The following is a 19,384-nucleotide window of genomic DNA, read 5'->3' as shown; positions in this document are numbered from 1 at the left end:
GGATTACTGCTTTGGAAAAATTATCTGCAAAAGGTGGGTTGGAGGAATATGAAACTATAACTAGTTTGCATGTGCCATGGTTGGGCATGAATTTGGCTATCATTTGAATAGTTTTACATTTTAGGCTTACGGTATATGAAGTAGGCTTACAATTCCAAGTAAAGTAAGTGATATTTTTTGTGAATACAAAACATTTTTCTTGCGTGTGGAAAAAATAACAGGGGTCTCCCCATCTCTCCAGCACTTTATAGCGAAAATACATTTTCAAGTAGGTTGCCAATTTCATCCCATTAGGAGAGATTATATTCATTTATCGGCTTTAAGTTTAGTGTTCCAGCTCCAATTTTGTATGCTAATTTATTTGTCATCACTTCCAATTTCACTTTTTTTTACATGCACAATAATTCCTCACGTTATCCATTTTGTATTCTGTATGAGTTCTCTTTCCTCATTGGATAAAATTGGTATCCTCATCTGAAATACAGAGATGGGTAGACCCCAGTTACTGAATAAACACTATAGCAATGATTACTATCACAATATGGAGCCATTTAACACTTGTAATAAACACACACACACCACAACAACAACAACAACAACAACAACAACAACAGTCTTGACCGAACAATCCTTATGGAGCATGTCATGTTTTTCTCATCCCTGAAACAATTCTTATGCAGCATGGAAAAGTGGTTCTTTTCATCATGTTGCTGTCACAGCTGTAAACTAGGTCACCATGATGTATAACTATTACCACTAGTCTAGAGACAAGCTAGGTTACTGTGACGTTTATTGACACTAGTCTGAATAAGAACTTCAGACCAAAGCGTCTAAACGGAAGTACAAAGGCTACCAGAAGTTCTAGTAGTCTGGGCAACATGGATCCCTCTACTTCTTGTACTTATGTTTATTGCAGTAGTTATCTTCCAGGGTTTATCTCCTTGTGAGACGGAGATAAAACTGGGAATGAGGTTAATTGACACAGAGTTGTCTTGGCCTCCCCTTGTATGACCTGTATCATGGCTAGATGGGTGGACCTTTCACTGATTAAAGATGTATATGAAATCCACAATGTATATGGAATTGTACCGTACCAGTGATGCAAATAGCCTGCATCCTGCATCCTTAGACTCGCTAAATTGAGAAAGGACAAAATCATGTCACCCTCCGGGGTCCTGGAATGCAATACTGTACTTAGTACTGTACTCTAGGACTGATAAAATGTCCCTTTGACCCATCTAAAAGAGTAAAGAGACCATCCCTGGGTCCCGGGGACCTATTTAAAACCTATTTTCATCAATGTGTTGTACCCTCTATACTTGCATACTGGGGATATTTCTCTTGTCACTGAGATCTCTCCACCCATGGCAAAAGAGCACAAACCTCAAGCTGGTCCTTGTCCAGTTTTCCGCACCTGAGTACACTTCATTCGACTGTATTCAATTTCAATTCAATTCAAAGGAGCTTTATTGGCATGAGAAAAGATACGTTTACATTTCGAAAGCAAGTGTCACAATATAATAACAGTTGAAAATGGGGAAAGCATATACAGTTGGAAGGGGGTGCAACATTTTCTAAACAGAGCTATGTCACATTGCATCGTTATATATACATGTTATACATGGTATAAAGCTTTTTTGAAACAAATAGCAGCAATTTTTTTTTAGGTCACTTTGTACAAATAGCAGCATTTCTTCTCAGGACTTCAATGCTTTCACATTGCAGAGATCCGTATCCGAGTACATAACACTTCAATCGGTCCTGAATCCCGATGCGTCCCTGGAACGGTTGGCTGATCCGCTCCCGGGAACGGTACACAAAATACCACAAGTGTGTTCCGAGTGCGCATTCCAAGACCATAGTGTGAACTGTGAATCCCCCTTGTTTTTGTTTATACATTTAAACAATCACAATACCACAATACCTTTTGAAACAGATCTTCACAGTGGCGACTGTCATATATGGCTTGTACTTACAACAAGATACTTGTTGTAAGTACGTTGACGGCATTTTGGTTCACGTCTTATCTGTGACCTTTTCGACAGTTTGTTAACATTGTGTGATATGCAAATCCAGTTGGAGCGGAAGCTATACTGAATCAATATCTCTAAGGAATCACAAATATTACAGCCGTTCGCCTTAGGTATGTGTATTGTTATGAAGTTGACACACTTTGACTCAGCCACAAGTGTTTTCAGAAGAGTAAATCTGTATTCTGAGGCCTCTGAGCCTTTTAACATATGGGAATATAGGGGTAATATGGGAGTTACTACACGATGCTCCAAAGGTTCAGCCTGGGAGTTGGCAGCCTGATAGGTAAACATTAAGTTTGGTTGAATAGTGTTGCTCTGTTGTCCTTTATCCCCTCCTTGCTGCTCTAGTTGTTGTTGCTAGGAGACTCCATTGGGGAGCAGGCACGAAAGGAAACATGGCGTGTGTTGGCCGTGGTACACTGAGAGTCTTGGGGATGCATCTACACTACAGTAAGGTTCATATGAGGTGACCACAACTTCACAAAAGACTCACTTTGCAGAATGATGTGATGAGATTTTAGTTGAACATCTATTATTTTCGGCGAGCTACACTTTACACAAAATATAAATTCAGACTTGATTTAAATATCGAAATTGTCTAAATACAGCTAGATACAGTAACCACTGTTCAATGTTCATTTATATTAACAAATAATAATGTAGGGATGTATAATCTAATTAATCTTATCACAATAAAACACTCAAATGTATTGTGCTGTATTTCCTTTATTGGGATAATCGATAATATCCTCACAAGCCACTTGAAAAATAAGTCTAGTTCACTAAACTACCAGTGTTCCGTCCGAGAGAGTGTGTAGTGGCAGTGAGCACATTCTCATCTCTAGAGTCTAGGTAACAAGCAAACAATAGTCAGAAAATGTGAAAAATGCTGATATTTTCTCTAATTAATAATTGTTTTACACGTCTCACAGAAAAGTGCCATGGTGTTTTCCTTTCTGGGCTCAAAGTAGTACAGTTTACTTTATTTTGCTCATAGAATAGAATGTTGCAATTCTTTTTGGCGTGGCTCACTGGAGGCCAGTGTGTTTGTCCAGAGCTAATCTCGTAAACCGCTGGACTGATAAGCGCACATTTCTTGTGCTCACTGGCAGTTGACCAACTTCTTCTTTTTACATTTTATGATGGTGACTTCCATTATAAAACTGGGGCTCAGCCTCAGATTGGCTGAAAGCTATCCAAAATATGGAGTCATACGTCATTATAGATGAGTACGTCACAGGTTGGCCACATGAAGAGCAAGATCCACATGAAGCCACGCTGTATATTGACAGCGGGGAACTTAAGATTCATGATCACACATTGGTTAGAAGCTCAGGATTTATGCATAATATGAATCTTTCATAGTTTATTCCTCTGACTTCGATTCAGTGCTGAATTGACACTCGAAAACCTTGCTCTTCTCTGTGTGTTGAAAGAGTTCTGCCCTCAAACTGTCCAACCACTGTGACCTGAGAGAGGTCTCGACATAAATGTCTGTGACATTTGCGGGCTCTCAACTCGGATTTCTGTAGACTGAATCACTACTCGGTCGGTAATCAGAGGTGTACCTCTCTTCTTAGATCCAGTCATTTACAACAACCCTTGCAAGTTGCAACCCTACCCCTGGCAATCAGAAAAGCCAATTTTCTGTCATCTTGTAAAACACTTCTGAAAACACATCTGTTCAGGAAAGCCTTCCCCGGGCCTAGATCACCTCATTGGCCCCATAACGGTGTTGTGTACGTTTGTACTGTATATCTGTTTGTTGATATCCGCACTGCGACCAAAGTTATTTTGGTCTCCTTTTAGTCTACTAAAATGTGTTTTATTGCTTGTCAGGACAACTATGTTATTTCCATAGGCTTTATAAACCTGTAAGCTTTATACTTATATTTTATTATTATTACTGTATATGGTGTGGCCAGTCTGTCCAATTTGTGTCAAATAGCTAAGTTTGGATTTGTGCAGTTTAGAGTGTGGCTGTACTCTGCTAGCTGCTAGCGGCATGCATGATGGTCTACTTATGGGTACATATACAGAAAACCATGTTCTATATGGCAGAAAAATAAACAGCTGATTGATGTAAACCATGGGGATATTGTTCTTGAAATGGACTAGCAGATTATGTTATAAACAGCTTACGTACATATAGTGTATACATAATATAGTGCAGTATAGTGTCAGCAGTGCTCTCTTGTGTAACGGAGGACCTCAAAAGAATTAACTCAATATAGCTGATTTGCAGTCCTACTCTCACAGCACAGAATTATGTATCCATGCAGTTATTACATTTCCATGGAGGCTGCAATGAACCTTTGATCAATCTACATTTCATATATTACTCATAACTCACTTGTTGTTGATATTACTGTGTGTTGTGGATACACTAAACAATTTCAGTTTCAAAGTTTCAGTGACAAATTAAGATCTTATCTTATCTTAAAGGGATAGTTCACCCCCAAAATGACATTTTTCCTATCAATTACTCACCCCATGAAGATTGGAGACTTGAATTCATGGATATGTTTCCCTGAGCTGAGGGCCTACCTGATAGTGTGGGGGGAGCTTTGGATGCAACACACACTATCCGGTCTGGTTCCCTGCAGGTTTTTTGTTTTCTCACTCAACAGTAAATAGACCAACATACAGCATAAGTAGTTACACCCAGAACTCAGCAACTTGCAACGGGCCTGGTCTTCAAGATACACGAGAAAACGGGGATACCCATAAATGTGATCTACTTGAGGTCACACAACTCAGCAGTGGCTCCTGTTGCTAGAAGACTAAATCCAGCATGGTGGTTGTGGGTGAATGTATTGTGGACTGTGTGAATGAGAGTCATGGTGTCAGACACACTGTAGAAGGACAGAGTGCCTGCATGGTGGTCCAGGTACACTCCTACTCTGGAGGCCACACGGCCTCTGTGTCTGAAAGTAGAACCGTGTGTGGCACACTGTAAAGACCACGATTTGCTGATATCTTTATATGAGACTGCTATAAAAACACCAAGACTGTCTCCACCCCACTCTACCTCCCAGTAACGACATCCAGTCAGACTGAGACCTTCTGGTGGCTCATCTTTGTTACTTTTCTGTCCCCTTTAGACAGAGACAGGTATTGATGTGCTGTGTACATACACTCTATTCACTGTCTCTAAGACATTTATCCCTTCCTCTGTAAGAATGTCCTGTAATTTGACTCTCATCTTGGACACGGCCACAATCACTTCTTCAAAGTATCTCAGAGGACGGACATTGCTGCTACTGGGTGTGTAGGTTCACTGATCCGTGAGAGGGATAGCTGTAGCTGTATCCACAGCCAACAGGCACCGGATCCGCCACTAGATTGTATGACTGACTGACGAGTTTAGTTTGTTTGTTCATTGCTGATGCCAGAAAAGAAGTGTCAACAAGTCAGTGTACCCAGAAACTGGCAAAGTTGGCTAGATCAGGGCTTTGCACAGCAGCAGTTCCAGTGAACGGGTTGGGATGCACATGCAGATGAGAAGCCAAGGACACCGTGTGTGTGGGTGGTAGAAAATGTTAGTAGAAGAAAACCGGAAACCGGAAGGCTCACCAGAAGGCTCACACAAAACGTATACCTTTTAGTAACTATGTACCTTAAATGAAAAACATCTTCTTTCCTAATTCCCCTCCCGTTCCCTCCATGTCTGCAGAAACGTCAGATCCTGGTGACCCTGGTAGAAATCGCCCTGCCTCTGCTGTTCTCCAGCATCCTCATCGTGCTGCGGCAGAAGGTGCCCTTCAAGAACTACCCCAACGCCACCGTCTACGAGAGCTACTCCGTGGACGCGCTGCCCCCCCAGCTGCACTACCGAGGCTACCAGCTGGCCTACGTGCCGGGCAACTCCAGCGTGGTGCGGCAGGTGGCGGAGGACGTGCAGCACAGCCTGGGCCTCAGTGGCATCGCCTCAGGTGAGTCCCACGCTAGGAGGGAGAATATGTGGCGTGGCGGCACTGGATTAGACATCAGAGATCAGCATTGGATAGATGTTTACATTGGATATATATTTGGATACTTTACATACACTGTGTACAAAATCCTTCTCTTAAGTGCTCGTATCATTTCTACAGTGTGAGATCATTTGTGAGATCATTTGAGATCGTTAATAGATGCATTTCACATAATACATGTGTCCCAGTAGTAGCAGCTCCCCCCAGAACAGTGTCTCTATAGACTCATGTTTCCGCGGGGGGAAGGTACGTTACTAGATAGCACTAGCACTGAAATGTGACACGTGAAATACATGAAACAGTGACACATTTTTCTAAATAAATTATTGACATTTGGTGTCCATCCGACAAGGTTTTTTTTTATGTTGGAAAAATAAATTGTATTTTTCCTACTCGAGTCTGTGACCCACAAATGGGTTCCGTGTCCAACCCTGTTTGAGAAACAGTGCTCATACAGATTGGTAAAAATGAAGTGGCAGAATTAATTTGCATGCTTGGCAAGGCTACTGCCGGCAGAACCTACTATCCCTGGGGCAGCACAAAAACCAGGAGGACACTGTCACGACCCCACATGACATCCGCACACACACACACACACACACACACACACACACACACACACACACACACACACACACACACACACAGTCACACACACACACACACACACACACACACACACAAACAAACACAGATGACGGAGCAGTTCTAGACCTATGTATATGTATCTCTACAGTGCGTCCCATAAAAGGCGTATGCGCCTTGTGTGAGATCCCAGCGGAGTCACAAATTAATAATTTAACCTGTCTCAATGATCACAGCAGGAGGGGGAGGGGCATTTTCAGGATGGCAGTTTGGATTGTCTCGCACGCACGCACGCACGCACGCACGCACGCACGCACGCACGCACGCACGCACGCACGCACACACACACACACACACACACACACACACACACACACACACACACACACACACACACTGATGTGCAGTTTAAATTGAAATGCGACCTGACATGACATTTAAACTAGCGCTTACAAGATAGTTTCCCCCCATATGTTTTGAATCTTAATTCAGTCTCTCAACAAGTTGGTTACACTTTCTCGTGTGTGTTGGAATTCATTGTGTTTCATATTGTCTCTGTCATGTGGAAACCTCATGTCCAAAATGGTTACTTCTCAGGATTCACATTCAAGAGTAGCAGATCTACAAGCTCAAAACGTGTCTCTTGCAGATCTGCTACTTTTGATGCTTTTGTTTGACGCTGTAGTTAGTGTAGTATGATCAAGTAGGCGTTCATTTACGAAAAACTAAAAACAAAAGTAAAGTAAAAATATGGAGATGAGAGGTTTCTGCCAGACGGCAAAAGAACAGCTACAGTATGGTCAGAGACTGTGTGGCCTTCCAGTTTGTGCTGGTGTTGTTAGAACCTAGTTGACATTGATCACTGCTTTGGTCAACCTCTACATACCAGTGTTTATTTTATGCAACACGCCTTGATTTGACCCTGTGTGTGTGTGTGTGTGTGTGTGTGTGTGTGTGTGTGTGTGTGTGTGTGTGTGTGTGTGTGTGTGTGTGTGTGTGTGTGTACTGATTTAACTCTTAACATGCATAGAATCTAGGCCGCAGAATACCTGCATGTGTTCATGATAAGATTATAAATACCTTTAATACCATTAGACATACCGTAGACCTGTTTGTCTTGGATTTCTCTTTGCTCAAGCTATCACATATTGTCCTTGACAGAAATGAGCACTTGTTTCTTCTGCGTTTGAGCGTGCGCACCTGTCTGAAGCTAGACCTGTCACAATTATTTCATAATTGCCTGATGGCATTTATTTGAGCTAATTCTTTTGCACAATCATTTGCATTTATTTGTATATTGATGGATGAAATTAAGGGTTGTCCCTATTTTAGGCAATTAGGTTGTCCAATGTTTGTGTACGAGGATTTGTACACAATCAAAGCCTATTTGTCATATCAATAAAAAGAAATGTTATAGATTAAAAAAAAAGTATTTATGTGTTCATAATGTGCAGTGCCAAAAAAACCCACAATCAACCAAAATGTATAGTCTGGATATACTGAGAGTTGTAGTACAGAGTTGTAGTGTCAAATGGACCATGCGTCCGCAGTCCATGTTTACACTTAGAGCGAAATGAACACTCAGGATTTTGCAGTGCACCACTGCACCTTGGAGAGAATGCACCAATGTCAGAGAATGAAGGCACAGACACCACAACGTCTATGTGTGACGTGAGGTGAATGCCACTTGGCAACTGATGCGTGTGTGCGTGTACGTATAGAATTGATGTGTGAGGACAGTTTTCCTGTTCCTCCGATTTTTACTGTGTGTGTGCGTGTGTGCGTGTGTGCACGTAGTTATACAGTTTGAGGACCAAAGTATAGAATTTATGTGTGAGGACAGTTTTCCTGTTCCTCACAAGATAAATGTTTGTTTTAGGAAAATATTCCGGTTGAGGTTAGGATTAGGCATTTAGAGGTGAAGTTTAGGCGTTGCAGTTGTAGTTGTGCCCGATTTTTACTTTGCGCCTTGGTCATGCACCAAAAATAGCTGATCTACAAGCTCACAACGTGTCGCAGTGTATAGATCGGCTGTTTTCGACCTCGGGCTATAGTGTTGAAAATACCATGAACAAACGCATGACAGTATATTAATAAAAAATGCCATCCTAAAATTCCATCACAACAAGTACAGTAAATACAGGTGTGTGTGTGTGTGTGTGTGTGTGTTCCATCTTCAGTGCGTGGCTTTGAGACGGAGCAGCTGTTTGAGGAGTATGTGAAGCACGACCCCCTGTCAGGAAGGATTCTGGCTGCTGTGGTGTTTGAGCATCCCTTCACCCACGACGACCAACCGCTGCCACAGCAGGTACTGCACAGACTCACACACACACACTGCTTCCAGGCCTGTCACAATTATTACATAATCACCCAATAATAACAAACAATTGAGAAAATCACAATTATTTTTTGCATAACCGTCAATTTTATCTATGTTGAAAATGTCCATCTATTACATTTTTTTAAATGCATAAAATAAAATAAAAGCAGATCTATAAGCTTGTAGATCAACTATTTCCACTATTTTGAAATTTCTTTGGAAAGGAAAAAATATAAAATGTGATTAAAGGGGCATTCCACTCATTTTCATTATTTCATACAGAAGGATCTTCCTGCTTTCTTTGTCGCACCTCCGTCGGTGCCATGGTACTATGTCATTAATATACCTTAGAGCTGTTATAATAAAAACGTCCCCCCCATTCTGTGTTTCCTAGAACTGTAAGTATGAAAGAAATCATTAACATGGTGAAACACATCTTGATGACATCATCGAGATGTGTTTCACCATGTTAATGATTTCTTTTATACCTCCATGAAAAATGAAAATCAGTGGAATGCTCCTTTAAATGTGTCAGTGATTTCTTTGTATATTTAAGTTATTTGTCATATCTGCCCTGTGCAATTTGTGATTACGAAGCCGAAAAGGAAAACAGAAATACAAATTGTAACGTTCCAATTTTAAATGCAAAAAAACAACAATTAAATTGTTAATTGCAATTATTTGTGCGACAATTAATCGTCAACTTAAATTTGTAATCGTGACAGCCCTAACTGCAACGCAACTTGCCTTAGGGTGGATTGGAGGCTAGTTTAACCACTGTCTATACTTTTTATTTTTTTATTTTTTTTATAAAGGACCATCTTTCTAAACTCTTGACATTATGTTGAGGTACTGTATAGACTAGAGTACTAAGAGTAGCAGTGTTAAAATGTGTGCGAGGAGAGTCTGGAGAGATTCTGGCAGGCTTAACAGGTTGGGCTTACGTCTGTATAGCCTCTGCATACCTATAGTGCTAAAGAGCGAATCAAAGAGAATTCCACCCACGTTTTTGTGTGAGGAATTTGTATGTCTTGTCTTGTTTTCGATGTCTCCTAGCTCTGAGAGCTATATTCAGTCTGTCACTGCCTGCGTGAGCCACTCTTATAAAATGGTCTTTGGTGTGTCTTTCTAGCTCAACGAGGCAGCCTGGTGTTTTATTTTATTATTTTCATTTGTGTAGTACGTATTACATAAATTGCACATTAAGGCGAGCCAATTGTGAAGGTATTTGAATTAAATAGATTAATTCAGTAACGTAAATATCCGAGACTATTCAGGTAAGAGTAATTTCTACAATGAATGGTTCTAGGCTTTCATTAACCCATTTTGGGGAGGGAACCCTTTTGGTGTTCGCATCATGTTATGCTTTAGCTATTGAAAAATATCAGATCTGTAGGTCTGCTATTTTTGAAAAATCGAAGAACGACTGACATAGAAACATAGCTTTTTCAGAAACTGTCAGGATTTAGAAGACATTTTAAGAATCTGATCTCAGGTCAAAATGGGTTAATAGAACAATAGAACAAAACAAATGGACAATACATTATAAACTAGAAAAAGTGCCCTTCCGGGCACAGGTCTCCACCAGGTTATCCACAGATCCGTGCAGTTAGAGGTAAAAACACTTTTCGGCCAGTTATAGCGCCACCTTGAGGCTGAGTTGAAATTGTTCATGTGGCATTTTGTCCTGGGCCTAGTGGGAATGTGGGTGCACAATTTCACGGAAATCATGCGATGTGTTCATGATTTGCAGCATTTTGTTTGAAACTGAGCACTCCTGTGAACTTTGGAAGCCAATGTTAACCAATCAGGATGGAGTCTGATAAATCTGAAAGACACGTTTCGTTGAATGGCTCTAGAGAGACTGTGTACCAATTTGCGTGATGTTTGGACAAAATCTGTAGGTGTACTGTGCAAAAACTTGTTTTGCACAAAGCGGCCTCCTGGTGGCGCTATAACAGGCCGTTCTGGAAAGTTTGGGGCAGAGGTTCATGGTTGGCATCCAGGGAGTGTGTGTGCAAAATATGGCATCGACCGGGTTAACGGTGGCCGAGATTAGCTGTTCACGGACACACGGACGGACACACGGACGGACGGACACGCGGACGGACGGAGTGCAAAACATACTCTCCCCACATGCCTTCGGCCTGGTGGAGACAACTAATTTCAGATGAAAAAAGACTCACGAATAGACTTATTGTTAGTAAGAATTAAGAAACTGTTTGAAGCTACATTTTTCCAATGGGGCAACAAGGCATTAAAACATATTTAATATGACTTGCCTTTACTCAAGTTGATTCAAGTGCACATCTCCACTTCAGCTCGTTCAGAGAAGCAGACCATGCAATGTGTCTACATCCACCAGAAGTGTCTCAGGAGTGGAATGAAGTGAAGTAAACTTGAATGGCAGTGATACTCTTTGGGCTGGATTTTGAAGGTCCGTTTTACAATGGGGTAATACATAAATTGGCCTCGCTCTGCGCACAATCGTATTATGAAAGCCTTATTGGCCCGTGTTGAACGCACACACATATGGCATACGGCGTTCCTGAATATTTTAGCATTGTGGGAGTGTCCATATGTTAATTATTTTCGCTTTGCGCAATTTGCTATTAAGCCCCTTGACCTAAAAACACTCAGCGCATAACGATTAGACGTGGGTCTGTCCACCTCATAAATGCAAAAAGCACTGTTTGATTTTACACTTGAGCGGCTCTGGGAGGCTGCTGGAGTGTTTGTATAAACATGTCTGTTTATTAAAAGCGGCTTCTTTTTCTGTAAAGTTGCTTGTAAATATTGGTAGTTGTAGTAGTTGTGGTTGCTTTTCTTGTTTCTAAAGTGGTTATGTGGGCTTTTCTCCTAATGTTGTTTAAACCAGTGATCCTCACACAGCACATTCCCATGTCAAGGATCCCCAGATGAATGCATTTGCCCAACTAAGGACGGCTAATCCAAAAAATTAATTAAAATTTTCCAAGATTACTTTTGAAAATAGCAGATCTACCAGCTCACAATGCATCACATTCATTAAAACTATGAACTCTGACTGCAGGGGGATATATAATGATCATTATAACAACGTGCAAGAACATATTTAAAAAGAAGGAAGAACTTTATATTTGTGGACAATCAAAATATGTTTTTTTATGTTAATGTGGTGTCATTCAAATTAATCTGGATATGGCAGACTCACTATCTAGAAAATAAAAACATGGCACTTCATTTAAAATAGGTTACAGACCCCTGTTATATGCGCTTATTTTGGGATTATCTTTATAGACCTATTTACTTGTTTCTATGAGACATGGCAACAGCTCTTTTGTTGCGTCTTTTTTTTGTAAAATGTTGAGATTAGAAACGGCCATAATTCTTTCATTTCTCAACCTTTAAAAAAAATACAAACATCTCCATAATCATTGGGAAGTTTGCTTTCATACGCTGTATCACACCCGATTCAAGTCTTCTTCAATAAAATGCTACGAGCGAAGACCATATACCATCACGGGCCACAGCATTACGCACCACGCATTCAACTCATTACTCATTTCAAATATAATATAATTATAATTTAAATTAAAATATAATTTTACTGGTGTTTTTCAATAGAAACAAATTATTTTGAGGCATAAAGGTGACAGCATGCAGTGCAATAGGAATAATTAACCCAAATGTGACAAAGTCATGTCATGTCTTCTATGGTGCCAGCCTGAAGAAATGTAATACCACGATCCCCAAAGTGCGCATTCCGTATGTGACATCAGCTGACTGGTAAAGAGAATAGTACGGACATGTTGATTGGGTACGTCTCAAACACTCCTTAAACACTCCCATGACTAATTCAAGGTCGTTTTGCGCAATCCACGGGGTGTCGAAAGCGCTTCTTAACATGCCCAAAATTGCTATATGACATTCCCCACGCCCCCAGCTCTAAAAACTGTAATATGATATGTAATATTATTGGAACTGGATAATCGACCTGTTTGTCTCAAATAGCCTGCTTGTCCCACGGCATTCTGTTGAGTTTTCACTTGAACCCGACTGATACCAGACTTTTGGGGCCAATCCCGATTTTGGGCAGTCCTAGATCCGCTTTACACATGTTTTTGATCGATTTAGTTCATAAGCAAATAAGTAAATAGAACACATTGTGAGCTTGTCGGCTATCTTTTACATTTTTATAGTTTAAAACGACAAAATAAATGAAAACATCGGCTGCACAATTGCAGTTGCACAAAAAAAGTCTCTAGTTGTCACTCTCCCTAAGTTTCTCTCTCTCTCCTCACACAGGTGAGCTACCACCTGCGTTTCACCTTCACCCCTCGGAACGCCCCGCCCAAGGAGAAGTCAGAGCTCAACCCCAATAATGACCTGGACTGGCACACCCTCAGAATGTTCCCCCTCTTTCAGCTGCCGGGACCTCGGGAGCAGTACGACAAAGAGGGGGGCACGCCTGGTGAGACACACACACGCGCACACACACACACACACACACACACACACACACACACACACACACACACACACACACACACACACACACACACACACACACACGTAAGTGTTTGTTTTACAAAATGATACAGAAGATGTTCTGCTCCCTCATCCGCCTTGTGGAGCGTGGAGGTCATGTTTACTTCTCCGATGCAGCCATCCAAACCGAAGCCTCACCCACGAGGTCCAGTGTTGATACGCATATAATGAACAACAGCTTGAGGGAACCTGCTTTGTGACGGCGGGGGCTATCTCTCAATCACCAAACATCTAGTTTTCGGTTTGGGTGGAAGCTTAGCACTTACGTACGTCGGCTTGAAATTCAAGTGAGCGTTTGTGCCACAGAGAAGCCAAATGCCACAGGCACCCTTGCCCTTCATTTACTTTGTGATTGAAACACAGATCCCAGTCGACACAAAAGCGCTCTTATTACCACGACGTTCCCCCGAGGGAGCGACCAGCCTCCCTGCTGTCGCAGAGTTCCCATGGTAACCGCGGCGCTGCAACGGGCCCACAGCTTAGCCCTGATTGGTGCGTTATCGTGCCGTGGCTGTTGACAGGGCTCGTCGCTCTGTGGGTCGAGCCATCTGGTGCTCTTCACCAACCCCTCTCAGAGTCGCTGTCGACTCGGAGCCCCCCCGGTACGTGCCCTTCACCTGGAAGCGGCGCGGTCTCATCGCCTCTGAACGAGGCGTCGATAACGAATGAGAGTCTTGGATGAGGTCACGACGTCTCTGTGATATAGAGGCCACACTTCAGACAGACTCCTTGTGTTGCAATCAAGTTTCAGTTTTTTCTTTTAGAACTCGTGATGAGAGTGACTCAACACAGGGCTTTTAGAATCTCATGAATATGGATTCAGACCGCCACCACCTCTCTGTCACCCTCTCTCTCTGCACGCCGCACACACATAGCCACTTTTGGTCCTCAATACCTCTCAATCCATTTGCATTGAATGACAGACTTGAGATGATGCTCACGTACATTATTATTAGAGGGAAATTGAAGGGTCTTCCGGGAAAAGCCATGATTTGCCAAACATAGAAAATGGTAATGCCATTGGATTAAAGCTCTCAGTCCTCCACAACTGGTTTCAGTCATTTGGGTTTCATGGAAGCCAGCATGTCTTCCATGGAAGCATGTTGCACCGCGAACATAGCCTATATAAGCTCTCAATGCGCTGCAGACACATTGAGAGCTTGTAGATAGGCTATTTTTGGTTAAACTAGAAATATGTTCAGAAGCATCTTCCATAAAATCCTAATAGTCTCGGATATTTCATACAAAAGCAAAGGTGAAAGTCTGGTTGGCAGTATATAGAATTGCAGGGAGTCGGGACAATATTAAAACATTATATTTCTATTGTGATCATTTCTTAATGTTTCACAAATTGTACACATTATGACTTGGCAATACCATAATTTTCAGTTGCTTTAATCCATGCATTTAGGTCATGTCAATTATCGATTAATTGATAATTGATAAACTTATCAATCGATTAACCAGTTAGTTGATAAGCAGAGTTTTTTTATATTCTTTATCTGAGAATCTTACTTTCCCTCAATGTCTAAAATAAAATTTTGTTGATGTACAGAAAGAATACAAAAGGCATATTATATTCAAATATTTATTTGATCATTTGAAATACAAAGCCAGGCAATGGCATCTTTGTATAAGGAATCAAATTAAATGTGCACTGTCTTCTGTCTGTCACATCGCGTGCAAAGGCAGAAACGTGGCTACCAAGGTGGGGGGACCTTTTTAACCGGCCCACATGTGCATTCCTCGGCCACGCACGTGCGCGCAGACAGCATTACATCCACAGAAAACCGCCCAATGATAGATTCCATTAATTGTTAATTTCTTAACGATCAATTAACCCATTCTGGGAGGGAGCCCCTTTTGGTGTTAGCATTATGTCATGCTTTAGCTATTGAAAAATAGCAGATCTACAAGCTCATAGCGCGCAACGAGTGGCGCGCTACGAGCTTGTAGGTCTGCTATTTTTGAAAAATCGAAGAACGAATGACATAGCTTTTTCAGAAAACTGTCAGGATGTAGAAGACATTTTTAGAATCTGATCTCAGGTCAGAATGGGTTAATTGATACATCCCTACATTCCATATTCTGCTCTGTTAATCCTGTCTCTCTCTCTCTCTCTCTCTCTCTCTCTCTAAAGGTTATTACAGAGAGGGCTTCCTGGCGCTGCAGCATGCCGTGGACCGGGCCATCATGCGCTCCTACAACAGGACGGGCGCGGCCTCCCTGCTGGCCCAGACCCGGGTGGTTCTGTCCCGCTTCCCCTACCCGGCCTTCATGTACGACGTGTTCATCCTGGCCATCCAGAACCAGCTGCCCCTGCTGCTGGTGCTCAGCTTCACGTACACCTCGCTCAACATCGTACGCGCCGTGGTGCAGGAGAAGGAGAGGAAGCTCAAGGTGTGTGTGTGTGTGTGTGTGTGTGTGTGTGTGTGTGTGTAAAGGTTATAGGTAAGGCTGCAACTATCGATTACTTAATTGATTCATTGAATAGTTGAGAAGTCTTCTTGGATAATTTATTGATTTTTTTTAATCAATGAAGCTGTGTTTGATCTTTGAAAAGTCTTTTATTAAAACAGATTTTTTTATAATCAATTAAAGCTAGTACATAAACGGAACACAAATATCACACTGCGATAAAGTTATTTCACAGTGAATAAATGAATCTACCTGTAGGAGCCATTAGAAGAGAGGCATTATTTGTATTATTATTATTATTATTATTATTATTATTATTATTATTACCAGTATTATTTTTGACCACCTGGTGGCGGGCTTGAGAGACACAGCTTTTAGAAGGTGACCACTTATAAGGTGACACAGGTGCACTGAGAAGGGACTAGACACAGGGAACCAGGGAGCCAACCGTTCTCACCAGTATCAGCAGCACAGAGACTAACCTATAACCTATAATCTACTAATAACATCACTGGATCACTCACATCACTGGTATGTTCATGTTCATGATTTCTGACTTCTGATAAATAAATAACACATTACTGGATCAAAGACTGGACATCCATCTGTTGCAATTGTCTGTGTGTACTGCGTAGGATCACTCCCAAACCTGTGAGGTAACAGCCAAAGGAGACTGGAAATAGGAAAAAATGGCAGTTACACTACCTATTAACTACGTGCTGCAAAATATTCCTCTGCTTTTTTCAATCCAAAATGTAATACATCTCTGCGTGTGTCTCAGGAGTACATGCGGATGATGGGCCTCAGCAACTGGCTCCATTGGAGCGCCTGGTTCCTCATGTTCTTCCTCTTCCTCTCCATCTCCATCTTCTTCGTCACTCTGCTCGTCTGCATCCAGGTGAGTCTACGATCCGAGCACACGTCTGTCAAGGTTTGCCTCTGCCATATTCTCGCATTTGGCTTTTTTGTTTTTAGCTGTTAAGCATGGGGTCCCCCAGGGGTCTATACTTGGTCTCCTTTTCCCCTCCTAAACCAAATCTCCCAGAGCTTATAGATGTTCTATTTTCTGTAAATGTTTACCAATTTTTACCAAGTTTTTATGTATAATGTCCATTATAGGGACGCTAGGGTTCAGATGGTTAAAGGCACCAAAGGCACCAAAGGCAGAGAATAACAACATTCAACCGAACTCAGTTGGGTGGATAATAGGCAACTTTGAGTTCGGTGGAAAGTTCTTATTCTCTGTCTTTGATCCGTTGAACCAGAACCTTCTAGAGGGTTTTGGATGCGCACAACCTTTTTGATCCCAATAAAGCACCAAATTCCTGTCTTGCCTTTTGGAGGGTTAGATCGATGTGTATCGATTGAACCAAATGTTAAAAACCAGTTGGCGATTTCCTTCTGCCTTTTTAGGTGAGCCCTGAAGGAGCTGTGCTCACCCACAGTGACCCCACGTTGGTGTTTGTCTTCCTGCTGGTGTTCGCTGTAGCCACCATCAACTTCAGCTTCATGATCAGTGCCTTCTTTTCACGAGGTAAGATGGATGTAGGGAGGGAGTGACCTGTGTGTCTTATATTGCTTTGACGTTGCGCAGCAGATGTAGCAGATGTACAAGCTCACAGCACATCACAATGCAATGCTTATAGATGTGCCATTTCTGCCAATTTGGAAGATTTTTTAAAATCATGCCCAAAATAGGGATGCCTGGTTGAAAGTTGTTAAAAGTAAAGAATTATTTGTTTTTGGTAATTCTCTTAATTACACCAATATTGTTCCTGTGAATCGCTTTTGTTATTATTGGTGAAATATGTATGAAGATGACTATTTCCATGTGGCTAAAAGGAGACCACACTAGGGCATGAACACAAGCCTGTATAGTGCTGCTTCACCACTGAACATTGTGATGTGCACATAGTAACTTTCTATGAATGGGGCGGCGGTGGCTCAGTGGTAGAGTGCCTGGATGGTAACCGTAAGGTTGCCAGTTCGAACCCGGGCTCCCCCAGATTTACTGTCGAAGTGTCCTTGAGCAAGACACTGAACCCCTAATTGCTCCCGATGTGCTAGTTGGTGCCTTGCATGGTTTCCGCTGCCATCGGTGTATGAATGTGTGTGTGAATGGGTGAATGTAATGCACAATCTCTGTAAAGCGCCTTGGATAAAAGGCGCTATATAAATGCACCATTTACCATTTACCATTTTATGAATGGTTAGAGATTGAACAGGGAGGCCATGCCGTTATTAGACTCTAGATCTTTTCATTGTGTACACCTGTGTGTGTGTGTGTGTGTGTGTGTGTGTGTGTGTGTGTGTGTGTGTGTGTGTGTGTGTGTGTGTGTGTGTGTGTGTGTGTGTGTGTGTGTGTGTGTGTGTGTGTGTGTGTGTGTGTGTGTGTGTGTGTGTGTGTGTGTGTGTGTTTGCAGTGTCTTCTTGCATTTTCTTTTCACTTGATGCATGTTCCTTTCGAAATAGGTCAGAGTCTTGTTGCTTGCCTCGTCTGTCTGAGCTCCTCTAAGGCATGAGTGGAAGCATTGATAGAAGATAAAAGCAATCTTGTGTGTATGCAAATGATACATTTGCATACACACGAGCACGGTATGTGTGAGCAGACGACAGCAGGGTTTCCTTCATACTCAGCATGACTGTATTTCCGCTACATCATCAAGATAACCAACCAGTTAGCGGCTAGGTGTGAGCCCATACTTCACACGCATTCACTTTAAGAATGTAATTCCATTATGACAAACACCAATGTTACTAAAATATACTAAATTAATTGGCTTCAGAAGGAAATCCTATTTTTACGCATACACAGCACATTGTGCTCCTATGGTAGATGTGCTTTATGATGACTAGAAAAGACTGCCTTGGCCTGGGCCGTGGCTCAGCGGTCCAGGCACCTTGGCCGGTAGCCTGGCAGAGTCTGGCAGTGTGCCGCAGGTTTAATATCTAGCCTTGATGATGGCAGTAGTCCATATGGGCCTGACTCTGAGAAGAACTGCATTTACGCTATATAGTGCTTTTTGACTGAAAGAGATTTAACTAGAAAAAGTGCCCTTCCGGGCACAGGTCTCCACCAGGTTATCCACAGATCCGTGCAGTTAGAGGTAAAAACACTTTTCGGCCAGTTATAGCGCCACCTTGAGGCTGAGTTGAAATTGTTCATGTGGCATTTCGTCCTCGGCCTAGTGGGAATGTGGGTGCACAATTTCACGGAAATCACGCGATGTGTTCATGATTTGCAGCATTTTGTTTGAAACTGAGCACTCCTGTGAACTTTGGAAGCCAATCTTAACCAATCAGGATGGAGTCTGATAAATCTGAAAGAGCGGTTTCGTTGAATGGCTCTAGAGAGACTGTGTACCAATTTGCGTGATGTTTGGACAAAATCTGTAGGTGTACTGTGCAAAAACTTGTTTTGCACAAAGCGGCCTCCTGGTGGCGCTATAACAGACCGTTCTGGAAAGTTTGGGGCAGAGGTTCATGGTTGGCATCCAGGGAGTGTGTGTGCAAAATATGGCATC

At 42.0% G+C, this 19,384-nt stretch overlaps 1 protein-coding gene across 1 annotated transcript in view; it reads left to right on the top strand.

Annotated features, from left to right (window-relative positions):
- Positions 1-2,276: 2,276 nt before the first annotated feature.
- Positions 2,277-19,384, top strand: part of abca3b (ATP-binding cassette, sub-family A (ABC1), member 3b) — a gene marked incomplete at its 5' end in the record, with an annotated part of 46,499 nt that continues 29,391 nt past the window's right edge. Inside the window, 8 exons of the mRNA XM_083778974.1 lie at positions 2,277-2,316; positions 2,458-2,483; positions 5,710-5,968; positions 8,773-8,900; positions 13,200-13,365; positions 15,583-15,842; positions 16,642-16,758; positions 17,274-17,394. Coding sequence (XP_083635100.1) covers positions 2,277-2,316; positions 2,458-2,483; positions 5,710-5,968; positions 8,773-8,900; positions 13,200-13,365; positions 15,583-15,842; positions 16,642-16,758; positions 17,274-17,394 — 1,117 coding nt within the window. The remainder of the gene's footprint in view (positions 2,317-2,457; positions 2,484-5,709; positions 5,969-8,772; positions 8,901-13,199; positions 13,366-15,582; positions 15,843-16,641; positions 16,759-17,273; positions 17,395-19,384) is intronic.

This window comes from Protomyctophum parallelum (genome assembly GCF_964188405.1).
Source record: "Protomyctophum parallelum genome assembly, chromosome: 13".
NCBI lineage: Eukaryota > Metazoa > Chordata > Actinopteri > Myctophiformes > Myctophidae > Protomyctophum > Protomyctophum parallelum.
Note: the sequence above shows the minus strand (reverse complement) of the source record. Positions and strands in the feature narration are given on the sequence as shown.